General features: G+C 37.3%; 1 protein-coding gene across 2 annotated transcripts; it reads left to right on the top strand.

The window, feature by feature from the left end:
* The first annotated feature begins 333 nt into the window (after nucleotides 1-333).
* Nucleotides 334-27,731, top strand: LOC139970657 (C-1-tetrahydrofolate synthase, cytoplasmic-like). Of its 2 annotated transcripts, XM_071976532.1 has the most exons (21): nucleotides 334-570; nucleotides 2,642-2,726; nucleotides 5,306-5,365; nucleotides 6,341-6,394; nucleotides 6,825-6,961; nucleotides 7,537-7,637; nucleotides 8,210-8,346; nucleotides 8,765-8,876; nucleotides 9,329-9,501; nucleotides 9,866-10,095; nucleotides 10,516-10,699; nucleotides 11,082-11,264; nucleotides 12,156-12,258; nucleotides 12,837-13,123; nucleotides 13,244-13,355; nucleotides 14,110-14,249; nucleotides 14,504-14,646; nucleotides 15,022-15,199; nucleotides 16,069-16,329; nucleotides 20,355-20,482; nucleotides 25,377-27,731. In XM_071976532.1, the coding sequence occupies exons 1-21, from the start codon at nucleotides 536-538 to the stop codon at nucleotides 25,378-25,380; spliced, it is 2,847 nt and encodes a 948-aa protein (XP_071832633.1). In that variant the 5' UTR covers nucleotides 334-535; the 3' UTR covers nucleotides 25,381-27,731. The 2 variants fall into 2 exon arrangements, with proteins under 2 accessions (XP_071832633.1, XP_071832634.1); XM_071976533.1 differs by lacking the exon at nucleotides 20,355-20,482.

The raw sequence follows: 27,731 nt of genomic DNA, 5'->3' as shown, positions 1-27,731 counted from the left end.
AACGTGACAAAATTCAGAAAATTGACGTTTTGACGAGATAACAGATCTCGTCAATACAGCAATTTTCTGCAAATTGACGAGTTGCACACTTACTACCATCTCGACAAGTTGACAAAATTCAGAAAATTGACGTTTTGACGAGGTAACGGATCTCGTCAATGCAGCAATTTTCTGCAAATTGACGATACACAATCCCTTGTGTGTACTTCTATCATTATATTCACGCGCGTTCCAGGTATGCAACTTTGGGACTTGCAGAAGTCGTTTTCTTATGCATGTCCCACAGAACTCTGTGATTGCGAGAGATAATGAAGTTACCACGTAAACATGTGCTGAGTTGAACTTTCAGTTTGCACCTGGCACGACGTCAACTTCGACTTCTATCAAGGCGCATTTCATGTAAACAGTTGGTTTACTGTAGCTGTAGCACGGCCAGTTTAGGGAGAAAACGGTAAAACAGAGACGGCAAACCAGTTTAGGGTAGTTGGACTAAATCATATTCTTTCCTGAAGTATCCACATACAAACAGGAAGACATGGCACAAATAATTGATGGCAAAAATATTGCAGGGTATGAGTATGACTACATTTTGTTTAACATTAGTACTTGGCTAGGCCTAACATTATTTATAGCAGTATCAGTAATGTAGTGTGACTGAAGTGTGAGGCTTTGCCTAACTTTCTAATCAATAGCCCAACACTTATTCTGTCGGTCGGACACCGTGACCCTATTACTCCTACACACTAATTTTGCAACCTAGGTCTAGCTGGAGTAAATCAAGGTTGTGCTTTCACGCTAGTAACATTGTTTCAATGTATCAGTGACATGTAACCGACCGACTTTATTAGTTAGCTTTGATAAGTGCATGTCCCCCATCTTTATCCAAGTAGCCTGTGTATTCAAACATAGCTTGCCTACTTGGAGTTGGAAATTAAGATGAGGCAAGTTAACCAATAACTTCTCTGCATTACCACAGCTACTACAGTACTAGTACAAGTATAGTAAAGGCTGCATGATTGAGCACCTTTGTAATTGACGCACCTTCCAATATTATTACTAGCAATGATACAGCAGGGAATATAAACTTTTTGCACAAAGCAGTGTTACATATTTTATTAGTTTTAATCCATATCAGGTATGTGCTGATCAAATTGTGGCTTTCGTAAGCTTTTAACACCCTCCCCCCAGTTTTGCACGTACTTTTGGCATTTGGAAATCTTGCTCCCTAGAAATAACCAAAATTACTTCAACATGATACCACTACTCTCTGAGACCCATGACCTGTCTGAGCTTAGAGGCTCAGAGCATAGCAAACAGCATCCAGAGTCAATGGATGTACAGTTACATAAAAGTTACAGTAAGCTAATCGAAGAATGTGTCAATTTTGGGGTAAGAACGATGCATGGCAGATATTTTGTGGTCATTTTGTGCATAGGCACAGAATTATTTTGAAATCATTACATTTCTGAGAAACTACACATATAAAAAATGCATACAGTTGGGTGATTTGAAGTTTTCCTTGATAGACATTGTTGATCAAAAAGTGTGTCAATTATGAGCCCACCATGCTACTAGCTAGTGACTGCACTCATTGGTCAGAGAGTTTTGAGTGAAATGAGGTTTGAGAAAAGAATCTTGGGTATACTCTATAGAAACTTGTCTGTTTGTTCTAGAGACTATTATTCTAAGTACTGTCTGGGATCCTCACCAGATGTACTTACAGAATAAACTGGAAAGTATCCAGTGGAAATCTGCTAGGTTTATTGCTTCTAATTATTCTCATGAATCTGGATCTATGGTGTCCCTTCTTAAGGACTTAGACCTAGCCCGGCTGGCTGATCCTCTTTACTAAAGGTGTTTATGGGCACGCAAATGTCCCTGTAGACTGTCTTCAGAATCCTATTCGTAAGACTCGCAATACGCATGATATGCACTTCTGTTATTTGTTTGGTAGGACCAATTTTTATAAGTATATTTTCTTGCCGAATACTGTTAGTGACTGGAATTAGATGCCTTGATATAATGTTAAACTTGACAGTTTTACATCGATGTTCTCCTCAAAAGGTTTCAGAGGGTTAGTCCATCCCTCCATTCTCTCCCCCCACCCACCCCTCCCACACCCCCATTTGAAAGCTGAAGGTGACCTTGCTATATTTTGATATATAATGGAGTATTCTACTGCAAACATCAATGAATGATATAATGAAGTTTGATGATTAATCACTATCAAGAGTTGTATGAGATCCACTTCAGGATTGTTTTGCTCATTTTTTGCAATGTTTACATTTCCAAATGGGTCATCAGTTCTTATCTACAATTCTGTTTTCAGAACAATTAACTGTCTTTCTTCACAGCAATGGTAAATGTTGATAACAATTCAGCATTATTTACTATGTTTCTTAGTACACACACTGTTGAATGCTACAGTAGTAGACATTCCCATGTAGTAATCTTAATATGCCAATACTTTAGTGCATCACACATTTTGTATTGAAATGTGTGTCCAATGTTGTCACAGGGTTGTACTCTGCATAGCTATTTCTGAACCTATTCTGCATGCGTTTTGTAAAAACAATAGTGCCCTAAACTAAATTCATTGTTACTCTAAGTGCCCTTCAAATGATGTTTTATTTTTCCTCAGGATTATCAGACAAGAGCTGAAGGCTGAAGTTGATAAAATCAAGGAAGAGTACCCCAACTTTAAGCCTGGTCTAGCTATCGTACAGGTACTGCAAATAGACACTGTGTTAGATTGCTATTAGATCCCTTATGTACAGTATAGGACTATCAAGGGAGAGAATCTATTACAGAGTTCCTAGCTATGTACATACTACTACTACTACTATGTACTACTATGTAGTAGTTTTACACTTTGCTTTGGATGCTTTTAACACAGATCTGCCTAGCCCAGCTGTACATTGTTCTTCCATACATGAGATTGATTAAAGCTATAATGTGTTGAGAACATGCAGTACATACTGAAACACTTGCAATGTGGATTATACCATTATTCTGCTACACTATTCCTAAGATGTCTATGAAGGACGGACTCTGACTTGGTTACAATGATCATTCAGTTCTAATTATTGAAATCCATCAAATTTGATCAAAGTCTCAAATTTTCATTACAACAAGTTTATATTTGAAGTTAATGTTACTACTAGTGCTATATAACTCAAATGAGGTTTGTCTAATCCTGGGTGTACAGTATCATCTTATCAAAGATTGCATATCTTCTACAAACTTAAAGAAGAGAGCAAAGTTTAATTCTTTTTTAGGGTTGTTTACATTACTCTCTGCTTTGTGGGAGAAGCTGTGTGAAAGGCCCTGAACCTACATTTAAACTCCATGGATATATATTAGTGTTTTCAAACTGCCATCTGTATCAGATTAGGTGTTAACAGACCAACACATTTAAATGTGTTTATTTACATGTAACTACTAATATTTAATGAAATAATTACGATCCTTAAATATCTAATTAGACAGTTGTTGCTTTCAAGTGTGTTATTAAACGTTTAACTTTGCTATCAGTGAATGCATACATGCTTAAGCCCATGCTGGATTTGGGTAGGGGTATTTAATTCATTTCTGGGGGCTAAAAGAATCTTTGCAGTTGTGATGGCGTGTACAGTCTGTGTTTGTGTGTCTGTGACACTACTTGTAAGTTACATGAAATAACTCTAAAAGCATATGATAACTGAACTTGATAGGTGGTGTGTGGGTTTGTAGGATTGTCTAGTCAGTACAAGAAGCTTATTGAAGTTGGTGGTGCGTTAGGGTCATATGTTGAAGTCAACATAAGTGAGAGTTTATAAAGCTGTTGTAGATCTGATAATTACAAAGCCAAGTCTGGATGGCCTTCATATTGGGTATGTGGATCCACCTTGAAGTAGTGAGTAAAGAACTCTGTAGCTCTTTGAGAAGGTCAAAGGTTCCTTGGGGTCAACAGGTCAACGTCGGGGGGGGGTGGGTGATTACCCATCATTAAATCAAATGGGGAGGGAGGGGTTCAAATCTCTGAGCTTTGACTGCCAAACATGTGGACATTTATTTTGAAGGGGATATTAAGTGTCAAAAGATTTTGCTTGAGAGTGGGCTGCAGCCAGAGTTTTGGTACTGTTTTATCAAGTGTTATAAAAGCAGATGTCTAAATCAATCAGTTATTCAATTGATATTTGAGGTTGATTCCAAATCTAATGCAAGTTGCCAGTCAAATCACATTGGAAGAGGTGTTTTTTACTTGATAGTTGAAAATGTTATTCAAGAATGAGTGACACATGCAGAATAATATGACAGTGTGAAATGAATCCATAGGTGATATAGGTCCACATGCAAATATCTTGTTGGTAAACAATGGTCAAACCTTGAAAACATTGTCTGCAGTCTACTATTAAGTGTCCTTAAAAACAGGGTGGCAATGAATCACTAAGCCTTTTGGCTTTCTGGTAGAGAAAATACTTTGGTGCATTCACAGTGAGCCTGTGTCAGTATACAGTTCAATGTGGGAATGTTGTTCTATGAGTAGACCTGACATTTGTGTGGGAGAGTTAATTAGCTAAGTAATATTACAGCTGTAGATATCTTTAATGCAGCTTAGTAGTTATATATTCACAAGCACCTACTGACTATTCATGAGAACTTGTGAACATTGGTAACTCAAGATATATATATAGATATATATATGCAAAGTTTTGTGTGTAATGTCATCGCCTACAGCAGTCCAAACTACCCAACCATCATCATTTGTGTAATTGAAAATTATTACTTCCACTTAGAAGATATCACATATTTTAAGTTTCTTCACAAACACAAGGCTAAAGACTTGACCAAGTCTAACTATGACATCATCGAGCCACATGTGCTTCAATTTTTTTCTGGCTATCATTTTTTCTCTTCTAATGACAATGATTATTTCCTGTAATGGACATTGGGTTTGCAAATGTTGAATCTTAAATATTGATCCTGATATGATGCCATTGGGTTTCAGTGTCCAAGCTGTAAAACATTCTACCTTGAAATTATGAAAAGAGAAATTAAAGGGTTTCAGATCCTAGTGGCACTATGACATCACAGATTTACAAAATGACAACCCCCAGACACAAGTTTTAAACCAGGATATCTCCCAATCAGAACATGATATACTTTAGCTGTTTGGAGGAGTTGTTATTCACAAAGATTTCTGTCATTTAAGCCAAAACAGATGGTTGGGTATGTGAACCCCCCCCCTTTATCTGTAAAAGATTAATGTATCTTTTTGCGACTACTAATTCTCAATGTAATTTTAAATCTTTTTTTTTAATAGGTTGGAGATGCAGCTGATTCCAACAAATACATCAGCCACAAGATCAAGGCTGCAAGTGAGGTAAGAAGCCTGGTATATGTAAGACAGAAGGACACAGCTGGGATGAAGACATTTGGGTATCTGTAAAACTTGATCTTCCCTAGATTTAGTTTTATTTTGTCTCATAATATTGAGAGAAAAACTTGTGAAAGAATAGAATGTATCACTGAGTTGCATCTTTTCTTCATAAACTTCGCTATATACCTGATCAATATTATAACACAGTGGAATGTACCATTAGAGATTAATGCTTATAATGGTACTGTAATGTCTAGAAGTTTAAGAGGTGGCTGTCTGTGCTTTATACATCACCTGAATGGATTGTTTAATGTATCTCTTCATGTTGTTTCAAGACTTTATGATGTGAAAGGTTCAACATTCCTCAGGAAAGCTGGTGGTACTAGCAGTGAGCAATAACATCATAGTGATCACTCAACTTGAACATAAAAAGCTTTAACCAGATCTGTCAAGTATGAATTGACGGAGTGGAACATTACCTTTACTCTACAAAGAATGGAAGATCATAAAAACTAAGGAAAAACCTCTTCAGTGTCTGATTATCTTAAAGTATGGTGAGAAGAAGATGTCTACCTACTTTCCAGTTGGAATGTTCAGAACATTTTCTTGATCTTGTCTTTCTGTCATTAGACGTTTAGGGACAGATCGGACCCTCTGTACAATTATGTGACCAGGACCCTTATTTGTACTTTTCATTTGTACTTCAGTGTTTTATGAAAATTAGAATACACTATCATTTATCCCGTATTTGCATGGGTTCATTTCCAATTTTCCAATGCCCCCTAATTGACCAGGAAACTTAAGAAGACACTATTATCTATCCCAAATATTCCTGGGTCCCTTTCATATTTTCAGATGTCCCCTAATTGACTTAGACAGTAGCTCCCTCCCTCCCCCTCCCCGTTCCCCCTTTGTCAGGTATATCTGTCATATTTTTAATATTTATATTATGTTTTGTATTTGTTTTCTGTTTGACAGATTGGAATGGAAGCTAAGCACTACAAGCTTCCAAGCTCCAGTACTCTGGCACAGGTAAGGGAATCTGGTATTCTTTATGGTTTATTAAGTGCCCAGTTACCATTCCACATCACCGAAAAGGTTGACTTTGGCAGCTTTAAAGTGAAATGGTGGTTGATTGTTATTAATTGTTGTTTGAAATGAGTGTACTGCAAAAGTTGAATTTCATATGTAACTGGTAGTGTTACAAGTAGACCAAATGTAATAGTTTTTTTCACATGACACTCTACATGGCACATATCCAAAGTCCTTCACATTTGTATTTTATTTAAAACACTGGTAAAACTTTCTTTTAAGTATATCAAATTTACAGAATGAGTGATTGTTTGAAAAAAAGGTTGCTTTTGAATGAGTGTCTCCTTCCCTTTATAATATCATATATCAAATTTTCAGTAGCATTTTCAGTAGACAGTTACCTAACTGCCATATCTTCATTTATTTCCAGGTCGTAAATCAGATTGAAACCCTGAACAAGGATCACAGGGTCCACGGAATTATTGTCCAGATGCCCCCAGACTCTGACGAACCAATGGACCAAGATATTCTCCTGAACAAAGTTGACGCTAGCAAAGATGTTGATGGGTAGGATTAAAAATGCTCTAAAAATTTACTTGGTTTGATTACCACAACTTTTCATGAAAAGCTGAGACGGTGTAATATATCTCTCGATGTTTATTGAAGATTATTTAAAGCCACTACTCTCTCTCCCCAGATAGTATTTCTACAAATGTAAATGTTTTGAGAAATGACCCTTTAAACATCAGTAGCACATTAATTAAATTTACTGGACTGTGATTGGTCTAGCACACAGACAGGTGAGCTCCTTAGAAGCAACATAAAACTAAACAGATAAACAGGTCTTATAGCCTCTGAAACTAGGTTATCAGACTGCTTGCAAATCTTGCAAGGACAAATGCTATTACTTGTCATCTATGGGTCCTATGTTGTTTTTATAAAGTAGAACGTGGATAAATTTACAGTTAAAGATGACTTTTTGGTACAGAGAGAGTAAAGGGGGGGGGCAGTGGTGTTGACAACTATGTTTTTGTGGGGGACTTGAATTGGTGTTTTCTGTATCGGTAACAAAGCCTAGCAATACATTGTGTATTAATATCCCTCTTGTTATAGCATCCTTTTGTTGCCATTTTTGATTGCAGGCTCACTGACCACAATGCTGGCAAACTATCCAGAGGAGAGCTGAATACATGTTTCATTCCCTGTACTCCAAAAGGATGTCTAGAACTTGTCAAAAGGTGTGGTAAGTATCTTGGGAATGATTTATATAGATGAAGGTTTAATCACTAGAAGTGACACAATGACCAATGACCTGTTGCAAGTTGAAGCTTCATCAGGCAGCCTTTTTATAGACAACAAGCCAGACAGACACTGCTGACTCTTAGAGCTAGTTTAGAGCTAGCCTGGGAATATGAAGGGAAATGGGTGGGAAGTGATGATGACCTATATAAGGCACTATACCACTGTAGCTAATTATTATTTAACATTAGGAAAATATATACCTAGTGTGAGATTATCCAAATGGACAAGGCTGACAACTATTCTATTGTTCTGAAACAGAGAGACCAGAACGCCAGGACTATTTTAAATTCCCAATTGTTCCCAATTCCCAAACATTTTCAAATTGTAGTAAATACAAATGTTGCTCTTTTCTGATCTATAGACCTACACTACCTACAACAAAGATGAAAACAGTGATGTCTTACTTTTCCATCATAACCCCTCACGCACTAAGATTCTACTCCTGGGAATGCCATTTGTAACCTTCATGTCCCACAAATCATGTCCCACAAATCTCCATGTTATTGATTACAGGTGCTGAAGTCAGTGGCAAAAGAGCAGCCGTTCTGGGAAGAAGTAAGATTGTCGGAGCACCAATGTCTGATCTCTTGAGATCCCAGAATGCAACAGTGACAATGTGTCATTCACGGACCAAAGACCTACCTGCAGTGGTCAGTCTCCTATTGTCTTCTGTCGTTAAATAAACCCAACTGTATTGCACCATGGACCTTAATTTAAACAGTACTTCGTCCATGGATATTCTGAGCTGGACTAGAATGAGAGTTGTTATGTTGGCACTTCTGCCTGCACGTATTAACTTTCAAAACAAATTTGAAGTTAGCAAATGGACCATTTGACTTGTATTAAGACATATATATGTATATGAAGTTTTAATGAATAGTACGTTCCTTCTTGTGAGGATGTTAAAAGGTACAATATTAACATTTGTTCAAGTGTTTCATCTTCTAGCAAGCCTGATCCTTACCCGTATGTGAGAAATATTTCTTACCACGATCATTTTCACTTGTCACAAGTGTTGATTACCAGATAATTTTATCTTTTTTTTTGTTTGTATCAACTTGCCTCCAGCTGCAAGAATCTGACATCATCGTAGTTGGAATCCGTCAGCCTTTGATGGTCAAGAAGGAATGGATTAAGCCAGGATCGGTGGTCATTGACTGTGGTATTAACTTCATAGAAGGTATGTGATCATAATAGGTTAGGCACCAATTGTTATACATTGTTAGGCAAAACTCACATGGTGTGGGGAAAAGACATGATTTCCTTCAGATGTTGTTATGGTGAAAGGTAAATGACAGTAGCCTAAGTTCTGCTAAATTAATCATTGTGCAAATAGTTGACGATCAAAAGCCTATAAAGACTGAAATTATAGGTGCTCATACAGGACTAGTGGAATATTGTGGGTGTATTTTTTTTTCACGGGCCAGACTGAAAAGTTTTGCAGGCTGAACTTATCATGTGGACTGCTTATTGAGAACTGCTGCTGTAAGTTATAGGATGAAGTGTACTTTGGTAGATTTGGGAAATTTCTACTTCATTTCTACAAGAAGATCCCTTGTACTTTATTAATGACAACCAAAGCAATCTTTAAAGTAGTTATTCAATTCTTAGGAATTTTTAATTCTCACGCAGACAAAACAAAGAAATCAGGACAGAGGATGGTCGGGGACGTGGATTATGTCGGGTGTAAGGAGACAGCTTCATGGATCACTCCCGTTCCTGGGGGTGTGGGACCCATGACGGTGGCCATGTTGATGAGTAATACCATCGAGGGGGCCAAGAGGAATCTACACAAAATGAAGAAGGTATGGAAAGCTGTTTGTGTAAAGTGTTTGGTCGGTTTAAGAATTACATCGGTATTTGGTAATAACCTGTGTGTTATAAGTGCACACAGCGCATGTACTGTTTGTGTGTTGATGTTGGATGCTACAGAGTTTACTTTGTGAATTGATTCATAATTTGAGAAGATGAAAACTGACGATGAAACGGTGAAGTAGAGTTTATTGCTGTCATTGTCAACACTGAAGAGTTGATGATCCTGGTAACAATAAGTAAAAAAATACTGCACAGTCAGTCAAACCTTTAACGAATGACATCTGGGTTAAAGCAATTGAAATGTAGGTTACTTTTCATTTGAAACATGTTACTTTTGTCTCTGAATCTTTTCAGGGTGGAGCCTGGAACATGCGTTACCTTCCACTGCAACTAGAGACTCCTGTTCCAAGTGACATTGATATCTCAAGAGCTCAAGAACCAAAGAATGTTGCCGAACTGGCCGAAGAATTACAACTTCTTCCAGATGAAATTGACTTCTATGGCAAGAAGAAGGCCAAGGTTTCACTGAGCATTCTGGACAGACTTAGTGGGGCCCCAGATGGCAAATATGTAGTAGTTGCTGGGTAAGTGGTCACATGCAATGTTTATCTTTGGCAAGTAGAAAGCCAGTTTCACTGAGGGTCCTTGACAGGCTCAGTGGAGCCCCAGATGTCAAATATGTAGTTGTTGCTGGGTTAAGTGGTCACATGCAATGCCTATCTATGGCAATTTGAAAGCCAGTTTCACTGAGGGTCCTGGACAGGCTCACTGGAGCCCCAGATGGCAAATATGTAGTTGTTGCTGGGTAAGTGGTCACATGCAATGCCTATCTATGGCAATTAGAAAGCCAGTTTCACTGAGGGTCCTTGACAGGCTCACTGGAGCCCCAGATGGCCAATATGTAGTTGTTGCTGGGTAAGTGGTCACATGCTATGTTCATCTGAACCAGTTGTGGTAGTCTTAGTAGTTCAACCAGTTCAACCTATCTTTCTTTATATGTATAGGATGACACCAACACCTCTTGGTGAAGGAAAGAGCACCACCACAATTGGACTGACTCAAGCCTTGGGAGCCCACCTACGAAAGAATGTGTTTGCCTGTGTCCGCCAACCCTCCCAGGGTCCAACTTTTGGTATCAAGGGAGGTGCAGCAGGTGGAGGCTACTCTCAAGTCATTCCTATGGAAGAGGTGAGTCCTAACCTGGTCCTAACTTATTTATGCTTCTTACAAGCTTCTTGTCTTTTGGTAGACTGTGAAGCAGATTATTATTTCATTCAAGAAATGCACATTGCCTGCTGGATCAGCCCTTAGAGTTAATATGTGTGTTATTTCTGAGTTAGGAATGAAAACTGATTAAGTAATTGTGGAGCAAATTTCCTACTTAACTTGTTAAATGACATGATTAGAAAATTTGGGAGATGAATTGGGTGTAAAACTCTCAATGATGAAACAGAATAGGATATGAGCAGCATAGTAATATGAAGAATATGCTATCAGTCCAATTCACACCATTTCCCTTTCCTTGAGCTTCTGTGATTAATACCATTAAATGTTGCACCTTTTCATATAGTTCAACCTTCACCTTACCGGAGACATTCATGCCATCACTGCATCCAATAACCTGCTCGCTGCTGCCATTGATGCAAGAATTTTCCACGAGACTACTCAGTCTGATAAAGCCTTGTATTCCCGCCTGGTGCCTCTGCAGAAAGGAACACGAACATTCTCACCTGTCCAGCTTGGCAGACTTGAAGTAAGTTTGATGTTTCTGTATTTACGAGATCTTCCATCGCATGAGAAGTAGCATGAACTGTACAATGTTTTTAAATGGAAATCCATATCATTAGGGGGAAACAAAATGAAAAAATAATTGTAAATACTGTGATAATATAGCCTAAAAAATAATTCACATGAACCAATCATCTAGACTATGAGACACTTGATATTTTTGATCATGTATTCAGTGATATTAAACCCAAGAAATTAAATTAATTTAAAGATATGAAACTTTTCTCTTAGTTAACCATCTTTCTCTATGAAGTAATACAGTAGTCTTGGTAAGATTGTCTGAAATTTGTAACCAAATACCAGAAGCTGCTTATGTGTCGTGCATATATATATTTTTTCTGGACTGCTGATGGAAACGGATTAGGTATTGATGGATTACATGACAGAGACACATTTCTTTGGATTAATCAGTGTCTCCATTTTTTTGAGTGAATTGAAGTGCATCTGTTGTTCTTTTGACAGGCAGATAGACTCACAAAGTATTGTATATAATCCAATCAGAGAGTCCGATGTTTAATTTGTGTCTGTCCTCAACAGTGTAACATCACAGTATTACATATCACCAAATTAAAATATAATGATAATTAGAATTGTTTATACCTGAGAGAGAATGAGGTTGTTTATCTATAAAGGTGGCAAAATGTCAGGCTATTAATGCCACTTTCTTCTACAAAGAATTATTTTCTTGTGTAGAAGATACTGAAGCATTTGAAGGCTTGTCAATCTACAGTTATTAAATATATTCAAACTTCTGTCTGGAATACATTTAATACATTTTTTGTCAAACTTCCATATTTAAGCGCTTGTGACATGTCTTTCAGATAAGATGCTTACACTAACTCTTCCTATTTTCTAGCGTCTCGGAATCAACAAAACAGACCCTGACTCTCTCACCGAAGAAGAAATCAGCAAATTTGCCCGTCTTGACATTGACCCAGATACAATTACCTGGCAGAGAGGTGCGGGCTTTTGACTTTAAGTATCATATACTTTTAATGGTTGGTTACGTAAGAGGATAAAAACTTCACAGGTCATAAGATACAAGTCTAAGATGTTGAAAATTCATTCATATAAACTTAATTCAAAGAGCTCTTACAAGCTGTGACAACCATATCATTGTTTGCATTTAAATGTACTAATATTGTTGTTTCATTTAAGTGTTAAAACTTTAAAGATTCAGAATACTGAAACAAATCATGCCAAAAAGATCAGAAGACTAAGGCAAAACAATGCCAAAGGCACTTAACTGAATGCGTAGATGGACAATTTGTAGCATTTTTCTTTTACACAATCACTCATTACAGCCTGTACAGTTGTATTTATAAGGATAAACATTTAATAACAATTGAAAAGGTATTTTGTAATAAAGTTGGGATTTTTGAATGTTGGCTATTCACATCTCCTCTGAAATGTGCAAATATCAGTTACCTCTAGTACATGTTATGTTACTTGCTGTGCAACCTGTTAAAAGCCAACCATAACTGAAACCATTTAATGAGCTGATGAAGCTAACTAGAGGCTGTTTTTTTTACTCTAGTGATCGATACCAACGATCGATACCTGCGCCAAATTACCATCGGCCAATCACCGACGGAGAAGGGAATCACACGTACGACCCAGTTTGACATCACGGTAGCGAGTGAAATCATGGCCATCCTGGCTCTTACAACAGACTTGAAAGATATGAGGGAACGACTCGGGAAGATCGTGGTTGCAAGTAACAAGAATGGAGAACCAGTCACATCAGATGACCTGGGTGTTGGGGGCGCTCTTGCAGTACTCATGAGGGATGCTATCAAACCAAACCTAATGCAGAACTTGGAGGTGAGACAACTTAACCAGAGTGTCTATTAGTGTTATCAGCTTTGATAGTGTGTGTAAGGATACTGTAAACACATAGTGTAAAGTCAGCTGTAGTAACACAATGCATTCTATTCATTTCAGGGTTCTCCTGTCTTTGTTCATGCTGGTCCATTTGCAAACATCGCTCACGGAAACTCATCAATCCTGGCAGATAAGATTGCTCTTAAACTTGTCGGTGAAAATGGGTTTGTTGGTAAGTCATTTCAACTGGACGATGTATTGTGCACCGTATGATGTACCATGTAGATCAACCATGTAATGTGTTCCATTCAGTAAAACACCATGTAAAGTACTTAGTTACAGTAGGGGCCTACTAAAGAAGGCATTCACTAGTGTGTGTTGCATCACCTTTATTATGTACCATGCAGATCAACCATGTAACAAAGTTATCCACTAGGGTGCATCACGTGTTCCATTCAGTAAAACACCATGTACTGTACTTAGGTACAGTAGGTGCGTACTGTATAAAGCATTCACTAGTGTGCATCACATACTGTGTCATGTACAATACACCTTTATAATGAACCATGTAGATCAACCATGTAGCGTAGTTATCCACTAGGGTGCACCACGTGTTCCATCTAGTAAAACACCATGTGCAGTACTTAGGTACAGTAGGGACCTAATATATAAAGCATTCACTAGCTTGCATCACATACTGTGTCATGTACAATACACCTTTATAATGTACCAGTGCACAGTGTGACATATAATGAAGCATTTTGAGTTTGTCACATAATGTGCCAGTTAAAAATTGAATGTTCTTTATGCGCTCTACTGTTCAGATAAAACAGAATAATGTTAATCTTGATCATTTCCCAGTGAATTAAATATGCACAAAAACCTTTGAAATCATTTCTCTTTCTTGTTGTAATCATTCTCCTCCTATTTAACTGGATGCATAATGTTTATATCATTTGTTTTTCACTCTTCACATTTGCCAACAGTCACAGAGGCAGGCTTTGGTGCCGATATTGGGATGGAGAAGTTCTTTAACATCAAGTGTCGTTACTCGGGACTTAAACCAAATGCTGTTGTACTTGTGGCTACCATTAGAGCCATTAAAATGCATGGAGGTGGACCAAAGGTAAGTAGGCCTCTGTGAGATGTTTAAGTGGAGTCCTATTTCAACTTAACTGCTCAATGGCAATTTCATGTTAGGCTTTTGTAAGCGTAACATTTTGGGGAAATTTTGTAATATGTGAAATTCCATTGACCAAAAAATGTGACCCCCTGAACTTATTCCCTGGTTTACATAAAATCTAGGTATGACAGATGACAATAAAAACTGTTGTTGCTTTGCCAATGTTTCATAAATGATTTTTGATATTTTTTTCTCAGGTAGTGGCAGGAAAACCTCTACCAGTAGAGTATTCTGAAGAAAACCTGGAACTCGTTGAGAAAGGTTTCTGCAACCTCCGAAAACAAATTGAAAATGCTAGTTTCTTTGGTGTCCCAGCAGTGGTAGCTGTCAATCAGTTTGCGTAAGATTTATTATTTATTAGCATTACTTTCTCTCTTTATTTTTTGTGTCTGTGTGATAGTAGTATGTCTGTGTGTGTAGGTGTATGTCTTTCAACAACAATTGCTGTGTGAAAATGATGCCAAACAAAATGCGAGGATTTTAAGACATTGAGACTCATGATTCAAAATCGTTGCTCCTTATAACATGAGCCTGTTGCTTGTCACAATAAACATCAACACTTGACTTGAGTGTAAAACACTTTAACATACTTTATAGCAGGTAAACTTAGCCTACTACACATTTGCAGCAGATACACTTAGCCTAGTCCAGTTTACACATTAAAGAAGTATTTTTTTATTTTTTCTATTTAACGTCCTCTGTATTGATTTATCAGAACTGACTCTGACAAAGAAGTTGAGCTTATTCAGAAGCTGTCGAGAGAAGCTGGTGCGTTCGACGCTGTGGGGTGCACCCTCTGGGCGGAAGGAGGACTCGGCGCCATAAAGTTAGCTGAGGCTGTGCAGAAGGCATGTGAACAACCAAGCAACTTTCAGTTCTTGTATGATGTCAAGGTTTGTGGTCTTTCCTTGTGCCTTTTCATTTCTGTTCATTATGAAAACTAATGTCACACCATGTCTATGTCACCGTCACAGATTTGTCTGTTGGGTATCCCAACTACCTTTGTAGTTGACTATCCTCTCATATTAACAGTTGACTATCCTCTCATATTTATAGTTCACTATCCTCTCATATTTATAGTTGACTATCCTGTCATTTACAGTTGACTATCCTCTCATATGTATAAATTACTATCCTCTTATATTTATAGTTGACCATCCTCTCTTATATATATAGTTGACTATCCTCTCACATTTATAGTTGACTATCCTCTCATATGTATAGTTGACTATCCTCTCATATTTATAGTTGACTATCCTCTCATATTAACAGTCGACTATACCCTCATATGTATAGTTGACTATTCTCTCATATTTATAGTCGACTATCCTCTCATATTTATAGTCGACTATCCTCTCATATTTATAGTTGACTATCCTCTCCTATTTAATGTTGACTAGCCGCTCATTTTATAGTCGACTATACCATCATATGTATAGTTGACTATTCTCTCATATTTATAGTCGACTTTCCTCTCATATTTACAGTTGACTTCCGTCTCACCATTATTTTTGATACTCTTACCCTTGCATTTAACAGACATCTCATCGTAGTGGCTGACTATATCCCCCTAATATGATAACATTTACTATCCCTTACTTTCATGGTTGGCTCTCCTTTTATGTTTTAATAAGTGACTGACCTGTCACCTTACTTGACTATCCTTGCATTAATAGTACACTATCCCCTCACATATTCAGCTAGTATCCTGTCACACATATAGTGAACTATCCTGTTATCTGTGTGTCCTCTATCTTTGCAGTCACCAATCGAAGACAAAATCAAAACTATTGCCAAAAAGATCTACGGAGCAGCCGATATCAAACTATCTGAGGAGGCACAGAAGAAGGTTGATTTATACCGAAAGCAAGGATTCAACGATCTCCCCATCTGTATGGCTAAGACCCACCTGTCTCTGTCTGATGATCCTACAGTCAAGGGCGCCCCCACTGGATTTGTCTTGCCAATTCGAGACGTTCGTGCCAGCGTTGGGGCTGGTTTCCTCTACCCGTTAGTCGGAACAGTAAGTTGTCACAGATATCAATCTTCTTTCTGTTTTTTGTTGGGTTAAAGGCCCCCCTTCCCCATATGGGCATTGTTGTTTTGAGGGTAAGTTGACCTATTGATGTCATATGTCATTCTTTGTAGATTACTATTTAAATTTTACTTCTCCACCTGCTCTCATTTTCCTTCCCAACTCCCACTGCCCTTGCCACCCTGTTTGATAGCATTTTGAACAGCATATTTGTGTCCGTTTTGGACTCCCTTGTGAACCACATATGTATGGGCATGGCAATTCCAAACCTTTTCAGATGGACTATTTGCAATTCTTTGTTAGCAATTTCTCCTTTTTCCTTCCCAACTCCCACTGCCCTTGCCACCCTGTTTGATAGCATTTTGAACAGCATATTTGTGTCCGTTGTGGACTCCCTTGTGAACTATATACGTATGGGCATGGCAATCATATTCCAAACCTTTTGAGATTGACCATGTACAGTCCTGGCACCCTTGTGGTATGTTAGCAGTTGGTTTGATGTTTGGTAAAAAGCTTCCGGGTTGCAAAATGTAATATTTAAAATCCTCTCATGTCACAATTAAGCCAGCATCACAATGGCTTGTGCCGATTTTGCAAGTTATGGAGAAAAGCGGTGATAAGTAGATGCAGCGACTTCAATCATACTGTACATGCATGCTTTAATATGCAAATTAGTCAGACATCAACTAATGATTTAATAACCCATGGAATGATGGAAGCAGACACTTGGGTTTCTGTGAGTGTTGCAGATTTCTTTGCAACTGTCAGTTGAGATATGACACTGCTGATGTATTATTTGTGATAAGGGCTGATGACTGGTTGTGTTCACCAATCTTGGGATCAGAAGGGGTTTGCATGGGACAGTGCACCAGTAATTAGGTGAACCAGTCACTGGTTCTGGTGAGAAGTGTTCTGTAGAGTTATATAAAGTCAGTATATCTCAACAACAGAACAAGCCCTTTTATTAAGCTGGAATTTGGATCAATGTACTTCATATCACAAGCTTTATGTTATTAATTTCTGTCTCTTTTGCCTGCATTATCCCTTAAAGCAAACTGTTGATATCATGCCTTAAAGCACACTGTAATATCATGCCTTAATGCAAACTGTAATATCATGCCTTAAAGCAAACTGTGATATCATGCCAGGACACTTTGACTTCTTCTTTGAGATGGGAATCTTAATTGGCTCAGGATGCATATTTGATGTTTCATATGTATTGTGTGTATTTTATCCTAAATGGTAGGTTTATTGAATAAATGTCCACTCCTTGACTTGAGTTGTAAACATCTCTGGAAGTATAACGATATCCATTCAAGTAGATAATTAGGAGAACACATTAAACCTGTTACTTTAATGTTGGTTTTAAAATGACAGGGGGAAAAAAAACAGTGGAAGAAACTGGTTAGTAAGGAATGAAAAGACAACCAGTGCACATTGCACTACGCAAGAAATGCAATTTAAGACCAGAGATGAAAATACATTCAACAGACTGATTCTACCATCAAAGTTGATATAATGTGGATCAGGCCAAGGGTAGGATTTAATTTCTTTCCATCTTTTGGATTTAAGCTTCAGGATTTTAGCTTTTAGTTTCATATCCGTGCATGGTAGTGCTGATAGGCGACTATTTCTTTTGTAGTGGATTAATCGCATAGCTCTTCTCGCGATTACTCAATTACAGTTATGACGTCATCACTGTCATTTGTACATTGCAGAAATAGTCAAACCACACCTTTCTCCAAAATTTGCCATCAAAGCTAATGAACAAAGTGAACAATTCTTCCCTCCTGCCACTCCCATTTGCACTGTTTACAAATTCATTTATTGTTTTTTATAATACCTTCATCCCTACATGTGATGGGTAAAATCCCGAGTGGTTGGGTATTTTTTTAGTCCATGAGGGTAAAGTAAGTGTAGTCATTAAGTTAAGCTTTTATCTGAAGCAGAGAATGCTAAATTAAAATGTACCCATCTTATATTTTCCTCATGTCTGTTTGACATTTGTAGTCAACTCATAGCAGATCATACCTGCTGTGTTTATCTATTTGAAATTACACTTCATGTTTATTTAAACAATTTAACTGCCTGACATCTGTAAAAAGTGACAATTTTGAAGTTAGATACTTGGTCTGAGTTTGATTGTTTACAGCAGACAGCTGATAAAACATGAACATCAGCTGTTCATGCAGTGCAAGTATGGTGCAAAGAAAAACGTGGGTACATATGTACTGTACCATGTCCTTGTCAGGCTTCAGCTCTTCATGTGGTGCAAGTATGGTGCAAAGAAAAGCATGTGGTTACATATGTACTGTACCAGGTCCTTATCTGGCTTCAGCTGTTCATGCGGTGCAAGTATGGTGCAAAGAAAAACGTGGTTACATATGTACTGTACCATGTCATTATCAGGCTTCAGCTCTTCGTGTGGTGCAAGTATGGTGCAAAGAAAAGCATGTTGTTACATATGTACTGTACCAGGTTCTTATCAGGCTTCAGCTGTTTATGCGGTGACAATATGGTGCCAAAAAAAAAAGCTCAACTTTTTCCTACAGAACTTGTGTGCTCTTTAGCCTCTTTCTATGAAAACAATTCATTCACAAACCATCAGGAGTTTATTTTAATATTAATGTAGCATTTGGTTTCCACTAGAGGCATTGCTGGAAAACTTGTCGGGAATGGTATCAAGAAACATCAATGACATTTGTCTAATCGAGTGGTGTGGGGGGGCGGGAGGGGGGATATTGCATTTTACAAATAAAGATGATTATCCTTCGTGTGCAGTGTCATGTATGCTTACTGAGGTAGACTCTGATTGAGCATCATTTATCTGCAGTGTTTATAAATTTGTCACGCTGCCATCTGTGACCTTGTGTCTATTACATTGTTTGTAGATACAGGATATTGTTGCTTTCCTATCAATTCTCTGAGACCAAAGACCCCTCTTTCTATGCCTTTGCTTCTTGCCATCCATGGCATTAATACCATTTCATTGCAATTCTGGATTTCTTTGCACTTTTCAGCCTGTTTTTAACCTATATTTCTTTGGTGTTTGTTTCTTTCCTGCTCTGTTGATAATTCCAAACCTGATATATCTACTTGCTAGGTCTACTTTAGATTGGAGGTAGATAGTGGAACTATACAAGATTTGTTGCATGCAGCCTGAAGTAGATTGAGTAGTATATCAACTGGAAAGAGTGTTTACAAACTGTTCAAGAGTTTTTTGTTTAACTGGATGGGGGGGGTAGGGGAGTGGTTGCTAAAGCTGGTTTATGAATTTAAAATTCCTTTCATTTGTGTCTGTTCTGTTGTTTGACACTTTTTATTCAATTACAATTGCACTTCATTTACATCAAATCAATTGAAGTTACCCTAACATAAATGTTGGTTTTGCTTAAATTATTTGGAGTCATACAACGTTGGGGCTCAAATGCAATACTTACCACTTATCCTGACAATACAGTAACATATTTATTTGTGCTAAATGTAGGCAAAAAGTGCTGAAAGATACTTCCATTAACTGTGGAAACTCGTAGGTGGTGGTAGTTGATACATCAAAGACAGAGATTACAGGACAAAATAACAAACTACAGATTAAACTTGATGAGCAATTTTTGCAGATTCTTGATAATGTTTTTTTTGTCACAAAATCAGACACTGGTTACTGAGTTATTTTCTGGTCCTTAGCCCTGTCCCAAAACCCCTTCCCCTACATCATCGAAACATCAATCTTAAGGCAAGACAAGCACCTTAATTAGGAAGAAACTAGAGATAACAGAAATGAAATTCAAACACATTAATATTTTACTTGGCTCAACTGTTAATCCAATTCTGTAAAACTTTCCCTAATTGAGAAGGGTTGTCCCAATCTGTTTACAGTCCCATCTTGTGGCATTTATCAATATTAGCAGTTATTTTTTGGGCAGACTCTTGCCAGGCTTTCAAATTATGCATATTGTGTAGATTTAATGGAATATAATTTTCAACAGTCCTTTCCTTTACGTTTTCCCTGTTAGATGATGACCCGCGCACTGCCTGCCAGGATACGCTCGGCCCGCCTACTATTGGGGCTACCCATGGCTCGGCGACTGGAGCTATTCTCCAAGAGGCGGGTCCTAACCTGGCACAAGCGTTTCTTTTGGAGGTAGTCGGCTAAACAAAACACACTCGTCTAACTATGACTAACATTTTCAGTCAAATTAGCCAGTTGCTTTATCTCTCTGATCATTTTGCTTTCTCTATGCTTTCAGTGCATGCTTTGATTTTTGACTTTGGTGTGAGGTGAAGGGGTTTTCATTTCTACTTTATGGTTCTCCTCATTCCCACAGGGGTCACAGAAGTTTTGAAAATGGGATCAATTTTCTCTTCTTTCTTATTCACACCTTATTGGTAGTCATCCAATGAAACATTTACAAATTCAAATTTAATTTGCATTTGATCAGTAATTTCTTACATGCAAAGCTTTAGAAAATGTGATGTGATGATTGTCTTCAATTTAAAGTAGACCTCAAAAAGCAGACAATTTTGAAAGCAGGGTTGTCATAACAAAGCACGGCAAATTAGCCACATTAAAAATAAAAGAATACAGGAAATTGTACAGGATGATAGCTAACCTTGGATCGGAGATTACTTTGCTAGTTTAGCCAAAGAAGAAAGGAAATGCACACACTAAAACAACATGATTCCTAGCACTTCAAACCATTTAACTAGTCTCTATATATTTCAGCACACCGTCTAATTTTGTCACCTGTCACTAATGAGCTAACCAGTAACTGGCACCAACTGCACACTGAACAATAATTGTATGGTAGGGATAATCCATTATAACTAAATTAATTGACTCTTTGCATCCACATTCCACCCTCCCCATACCCCATACCTACCCCCCCCCTCCCACCCCACCTGTTCCAATGGGCCATATTACCAATAATTAACACGTAGTGTTGAGAAGTTTCACTCATTCCTTGTAGTCCTAACAGTCTCGATTTGGTTTTCTTATTTATGCTGATAGATGTCTCGTAGTTCTTTACATCTGTTAGGTTATTCCTTCATTTTCATTCAGTATGATGCATTTGCAGAAGTGAAGTTCCTATAACTGGAATGGCATCTTACAATGTCTGCAAATTTTTATGTCAATAACTTTACATTTGCCAAACTTTTTTTGCATAATCATTCATCGTTTGGCAGATGATGCAGCATGTTAGTGTAGTGTTTGCTGTCACCCAAAAAAAAAAAAAAATAAACAAAGCCAATGCTACCATTCGCTTAGAAAGGTTTCCTTGTAGTCACCAGCTTGGATGCATGTGATTTAGGAATGATTTTTAAAACCTAGAAGGGTTATTGGCAGATTAACAGATAGTAAAGTGAGGTGTAGCCCATATGTGAGTTGAGGTGAGGCTTTATGAATGAACTCCAATCCACCACTACCATCAATTTTAAGCCATTGCAGCGTTATTCACATGTTTTCATTTCATTAATATCATACCAGCGTATGATCCACCGTAAACATCAGCATTCATGGGTTTGATAAGTTTTGTTTATATTTGTATTTTGGCAGACTTCGGAGTTGTCAAATAATGCAAGACATACATATGTACACAGTTCAGTACTCAAATAATGTCAACAAGCAATTACCACTTCTGTAACATACTAAACAATCCCCTGATAGAGTTTGTTTGTTTCTTTATTCCAATAGTGGAAAACCTCATGAATATTTGTAATTCACATTTTAAAAAACTCAAGCCTAGGTCACCTTATTTTTACAATTCAAACATATTGTCAGTTAGTAAGCATAACAGTAAAAGGACTGTGAACGCCGTTAGCAATTTTTTCATGCTGACATTTGGTACAAAACTGAAGGCCTTTAACGAGTTGGTTGGGCCTGACAAGATTTGAAAGATGGATAACTTAATCCACATTTATGCATCTCCATACATGGTTGATTTAACAAGCTAATTTGAGATGTCTCATATATTCATTTGATGTTGTATTACTCACCACAAACCACATTTACTTTTTACTTTTCACTGGTGGATGGTATAGGAAAGTCATTAGTTGTTCATTGGGTGCTTACCTGTATCTCTCTTGGTTTCTAATACACAGCTCGTTCATTGTTTTTGTGTAGATAGTTCTGTTGTTGTTAGGGAATCTTATTTGCCCACTACTTTTGGTTTGCCTGTGGGTGAACCATTCGGTAGGGCCTTTGGGTGAACTTTTTGGTGTTACCTGTGGGCGAACCATTTGGTGTTGTCTGTGGATGATCCTTTTGGTGTTGCCTGTGGATGATCCTTTTGGTGTTGCCTGTGGGTGAACCTTTTGGTGTTGCCTGTGGATGATCCTTTTGGTGTTGCCTGTGGATGATCCTTTTGGTGTTGCCTGTGGATGATCCTTTTGGTGTTGCCTGTGGATGATCCTTTTGGTGTTGCCTGTGGATGATCCTTTTGGTGTTGCCTGTGGATGATCCTTTTGGTGTTGCCTGTGGATGATCCTTTTGGTGTTGCCTGTGGATGATCCTTTTGGTGTTGCCTGTGGATGATCCTTTTGGTGTTGCCTGTGGATGATCCTTTTGGTGTTGCCTGTGGATGATCCTTTTGGCGTTGCCTGTGGATGATCCTTTTGGTGTTACCTGTGGATGATCCTTTTGGTGTTACATGTGGATGATCCTTTTGGTGTTACCTGTGGATGATTCCTTTAGTGCTTTAGAGATATATAATTCCTTTTAGTAGGTTGTCTTTTTTGTTTTAAGAGCATCTCGTTAGTCTTTGCTGTTACGTGTAGACAGCTTTGTCAATTCACTATTCATCAAGCCGTTCCTTTTGTGAATCAGTATTGCAAAGCATTGCAAATTATACTATTTAGTTACTCTGCATTGTGTGAGTTGGGTGTGATTGGCCAATCAAATAACAAATTAGATCAAACCAAACCAAAAAATCAAAATCTTTAAGCCGTCTCCAGTAAATTGAACCTCTATAAGGACTGGATAGAACTGGTATATAACAGTTCAAATTCATTCAGTTTTCGCCTTGGTGATTGGTTATTTGTCCATAATTAACTTTATTTCGTATGCTGTGACATAGCTGCACATATCCACCCTATATGTATACATAGCAGTATTGATGGTGTATAAGCTTTGTTTAAAATTGAATCATGAAAACTCTAAGGTGCTGTCTGCCAATCTGCTACACTTCTTTGCATTTGTGTAGTTACTTTCCCTGTGTCTCTATGCCTTACATCAAACAAACTGTTCTCTGTGTACCAGGCTATACAAAGCCAATAACATTTCCTGCTGTGGTAGTTATCTGTTATACCCTCTTAACTTTACTAAGCTCTCAGTAAAAATTATTATGGAACCATAATGCAGTCCTTTTATCTGATAATATCCTCTATATATGAATTCCATAAATAATGATGATAACAGTAACATCCAGCAGGTTTACTAAAGAGCAGATATATGGCCACCAACCTCTTAAGCTGCTTTAAGTTAGTATATTTGTAGCCCATTTAATATTAACCCTGGGCTGCGCTCTTTTTCAGTGGTTCTTGCAGGCCCTCTGTACCCTTTGCATGAATTAGTGTGACTTTTTACTAACTAAGATACACCTTTCAACTATAATGTATAAATCCTGGAAGGTTTCACCTCATGTGACGAGATGTTTTCAAACATTAATGAAGAATGAAGTCCAATCTGGGCAGATTAAGGTTGACATAAGGAAGAGGGTCTCATTGTTGTGAGATTATATTTATCTAGTCTTCGTTTACTTGTGCAAAAGTAGACCTATTGTCACATGCTTGTTAATTTAGGTCCCTGATTAAGGGGTGGGGATGTGACCAGGGAGTAATTGTCAGGGAAAATCCAAGAGTAAGCAGACAATAAACATTGAGTAACGATGAGTGCATTCGAGTGGGTAACATTCGAGTGGGTAACATTTGTGTGCGTGACATGGGAGTAAGCTGACAATAAGTTTGGAGTAACAATGGGTGCATTGGAGTGGGTAAGATACGAGTAAGCAGAAAGCAGAACACCAGAAAGCCTAACACACAAAGTAGATACAAAATAAGCCTAGCCTGACCAGTGATTGATTGCGTATTTCCAGATCATTGTATCTTATTCGACAAAACCACTTCAGGATCTGTGTACTAAATTATAACACAAGTCACTTTGGTCATAAACCACATTTTGCTGTGAAATTAATCTGATGGGAAGTGGTTAATCCAACACTCTACAACAGTGGAGGAAATATGTAACCAACAAATTGTGTATGTATGTATTTATCCAACTGACATTGAATAAGGTTTAACCCCACATTGAGTAAAATTTAGACAATCATGACCATTTTATCACTGTGGCTATTAAATTGGTTAAACTGTCGTATATTTTGTACTTGTTTTCGGCAAAACTATTACCCAGCCTTGGCTGGATAAATATGTGATGGGTAAAATGATTGCAGTACTGTTTGACTGTAGATTAAAAGTCAAGTACAGCACAAGTTATCATCTGTCACAGTGTGGTTGTACTTTACACAACCATTCTAACCACGCATGAATCTCATAAAGTTTCTTATTGAAACACATAGTGTGGTTGTACTATACACAACAATTATAACCATACATGGAACTCATATTTACTTCGTATTGAATCTGTCAGTGTGGTTGTACTATACACAACCATTCTAACCACGCATGGAACTCATATTTAGAGTAGTGTGGGTTTCTTCTAACAAATGAGTGGTAAATGGCTTTGGGCAGGGTCATCCAAAGATCCTTTGCAACAGGAAAAAACATCATGTTAAAGGACGGTACATTGACGCAGTTTGATTTGATCTCTTCTTTCACTTCTCTTTCATATCATTCAAATGAATACTTTAAGCAATTTTGTCTTGTTAAACCTTTTGTTGCAGCTACCATCTTTTAGTTTCAAGATCACTGCCAATTTTAACCTACAAAGTGTTTTATATATGAATTTGGTTATTCCTCAGGAAAGTTGTGTTTTCTTGCTTGTTTACATTAACACATATTTTCCCATTTCTTTATCTCCTTAGATGAGTACTATGCCAGGCCTTCCCACAAGACCTTGCTTCTATGATATTGACATTAATCCCGAGACTGAAGTTATTACTGGCTTATTTTGAGTCTGATGATATGAGCGTTTTGGTTGGCTTTTTTTTCTGATTTCACAAAGCATTAAGCTTTGTAAAATTATTGGTTTCACATGGTTTTTAAGATTTATGAAATCAATAAGACTAATGAAGTTAACTCATATATCATGATTTGATTAATTTTTGGTAAACATTTTAAATGACTGTATCCATTCATCAAAACATGTTATGAATATGCAACAAACCTCAATCAACTCCTATATTAAGATCATAGCAAATGTAATTTGTGTTTATGGAATGTATTGAGTTGCATAGCATCTAATATCATTCCAAGTTACCCATCATTTTTGTCTTCTTTGTTTGTAAGTTTAAAACAATTAGAAAATTTACTATTTTGTGCCTCTTAAAAATGTAAAGAATTCATTTCTGTGTATCACAATGCTCATTGCTGACCTGTTTGATTTGCTGTGAAAAGAAAGGAGAACAACTGTCTATCTTTAAGGTCTGACATTATCTGTTACAAATATTACTGTATTGGATTTAACTAGTTAGGGCTTCTTTTTGTTGTACTTCTGGTATCAATGGATCAAGTTTATTCACAATTAATCACTCTATAGGTGGTACCTGGTTCATACTTGGTGTCAGTGCCATGCACAAGATTGCAGAGGGGTTGGGGGAAATTCTTAAATGCTCGACTGATCTAGGTAGGGGCTGAGGAGAATGAAGGATTTCATAAAGACAGGGTTGAGACCCTATGGTCGGTGCGGCTGACTCTTGTGTAGGGGGATCTAGGGGTCATCTCCCAGGGCCAACAAATGACAATTTTAATGTTAAATGGTGCATTCTGAGGCATATTTAGACTATAAATTAGATCCATAATTAGGTCTAAACGCAAACTGAGTTTTATTCTCATGTTATTTATGCAGAATATTCCATACATCATCAATATCACAAGTCAAAGCCAAGGATTTTACCGTAGAGAATAACAGTAGCATTGTTACAGTATTGTTCATCCTCTATTTGGTTGGTTGGTTAATAGGTTGCTTTCCTTCTTGTTTGGCTCTTTAACTTTTTTCCTTTGTCGTTTAAAGTGGAGCTAAAGCGATCAGAAATCGCTCCTGCCATGGAAATATACGAGACTTTGAGTACAAAAATGTTATCATTGATTTTTCACAGGCATTGTTTAATACCATGTAACCTACACAAAGTTTGTTACAGCGCAATGAATTTACTTTGACTCCTTTGACATTTTAGATGTAGCTAGGATTAGCCTTATTTGTGGTATGTTATGGTTATTAATCAGTTTTAGTTAGTCTTTGAGGGACCTGTCTGAAAAGTAAGGAAACCTAGATAAACATTGTTTTCTGTGGTAGGGGGGGGGATTGAAAGATTATTTAAAAGAATGTTATTAATTTAATACATTCTATCTGCTCTAATTCATGCAGTTGTAATAACATTTCCTTGTTTTTGTTTGATTACACAAGATAAATACCGTTAGATATTCCTGAGGTTTCCTGATAGAGATATAGGCAGGACCCCGGCATGTTATGTATATCTTATTCATATACTATATCTGCTCTACAACCCAACTGGAGGTAATCGACCTATGTTTTTAAGTCTCTGGGAAATTACCTCTTGAATTTCTCAACAATCATAATCATAAAATCAAACAGTAATCACTTTCACATATGCAAATTTATAAAGAACAAACTCCTCCTCTGGTATATCTTACTTTCTAGTTTGGCCTATCTGGATTGATCTTTTCATTCCTTTCATCTCTTGTAAATCATGCTATCAAAAGAACGACTATTATCTCTCAATCTCATCCAGAATATCTTAAAGTGATTATAGTTACTTTTGTTCAATATCACCATGGCGATGATGGAAGGAAATATGCTGGAATAGATCTACTTCATTAACATTGTAAAATGTAATGCATAAATTAAAACTTTTGCGATCAGCAAAGTTACATTTATAAACACCGGTAGATGAATGTGACAATCAGTTAAAACAAGTATAATTAGACATCAAAAACAATGAAAACGAGATGCCTCTAGTACACTTTATTTGTAACATTGATCAATATTGATCAATTGATAAAACACAGAGGGTTGTTTTTGTGGGGAAGTATGGTGAATGTGCACATTGTTGAAGGTGGAAGGTTAATGTGAAACATGAAATATATAACATCAAATAAACATCAAATGTTAACATGCTGGATTGTGGATCCCAAAGACATTTCAGAGGTTACAAATGTATTTTGTCTTGTTAATAAATGATAAAATCATGAAACTATGA

The sequence above is a fragment of the Apostichopus japonicus genome, chromosome 8, assembly GCF_037975245.1.
Source record: "Apostichopus japonicus isolate 1M-3 chromosome 8, ASM3797524v1, whole genome shotgun sequence".
NCBI lineage: Eukaryota > Metazoa > Echinodermata > Holothuroidea > Aspidochirotida > Stichopodidae > Apostichopus > Apostichopus japonicus.
The sequence above is the reverse complement of the archived record's forward strand: the minus strand, read 5'-3'. Positions and strand labels throughout refer to the sequence as shown.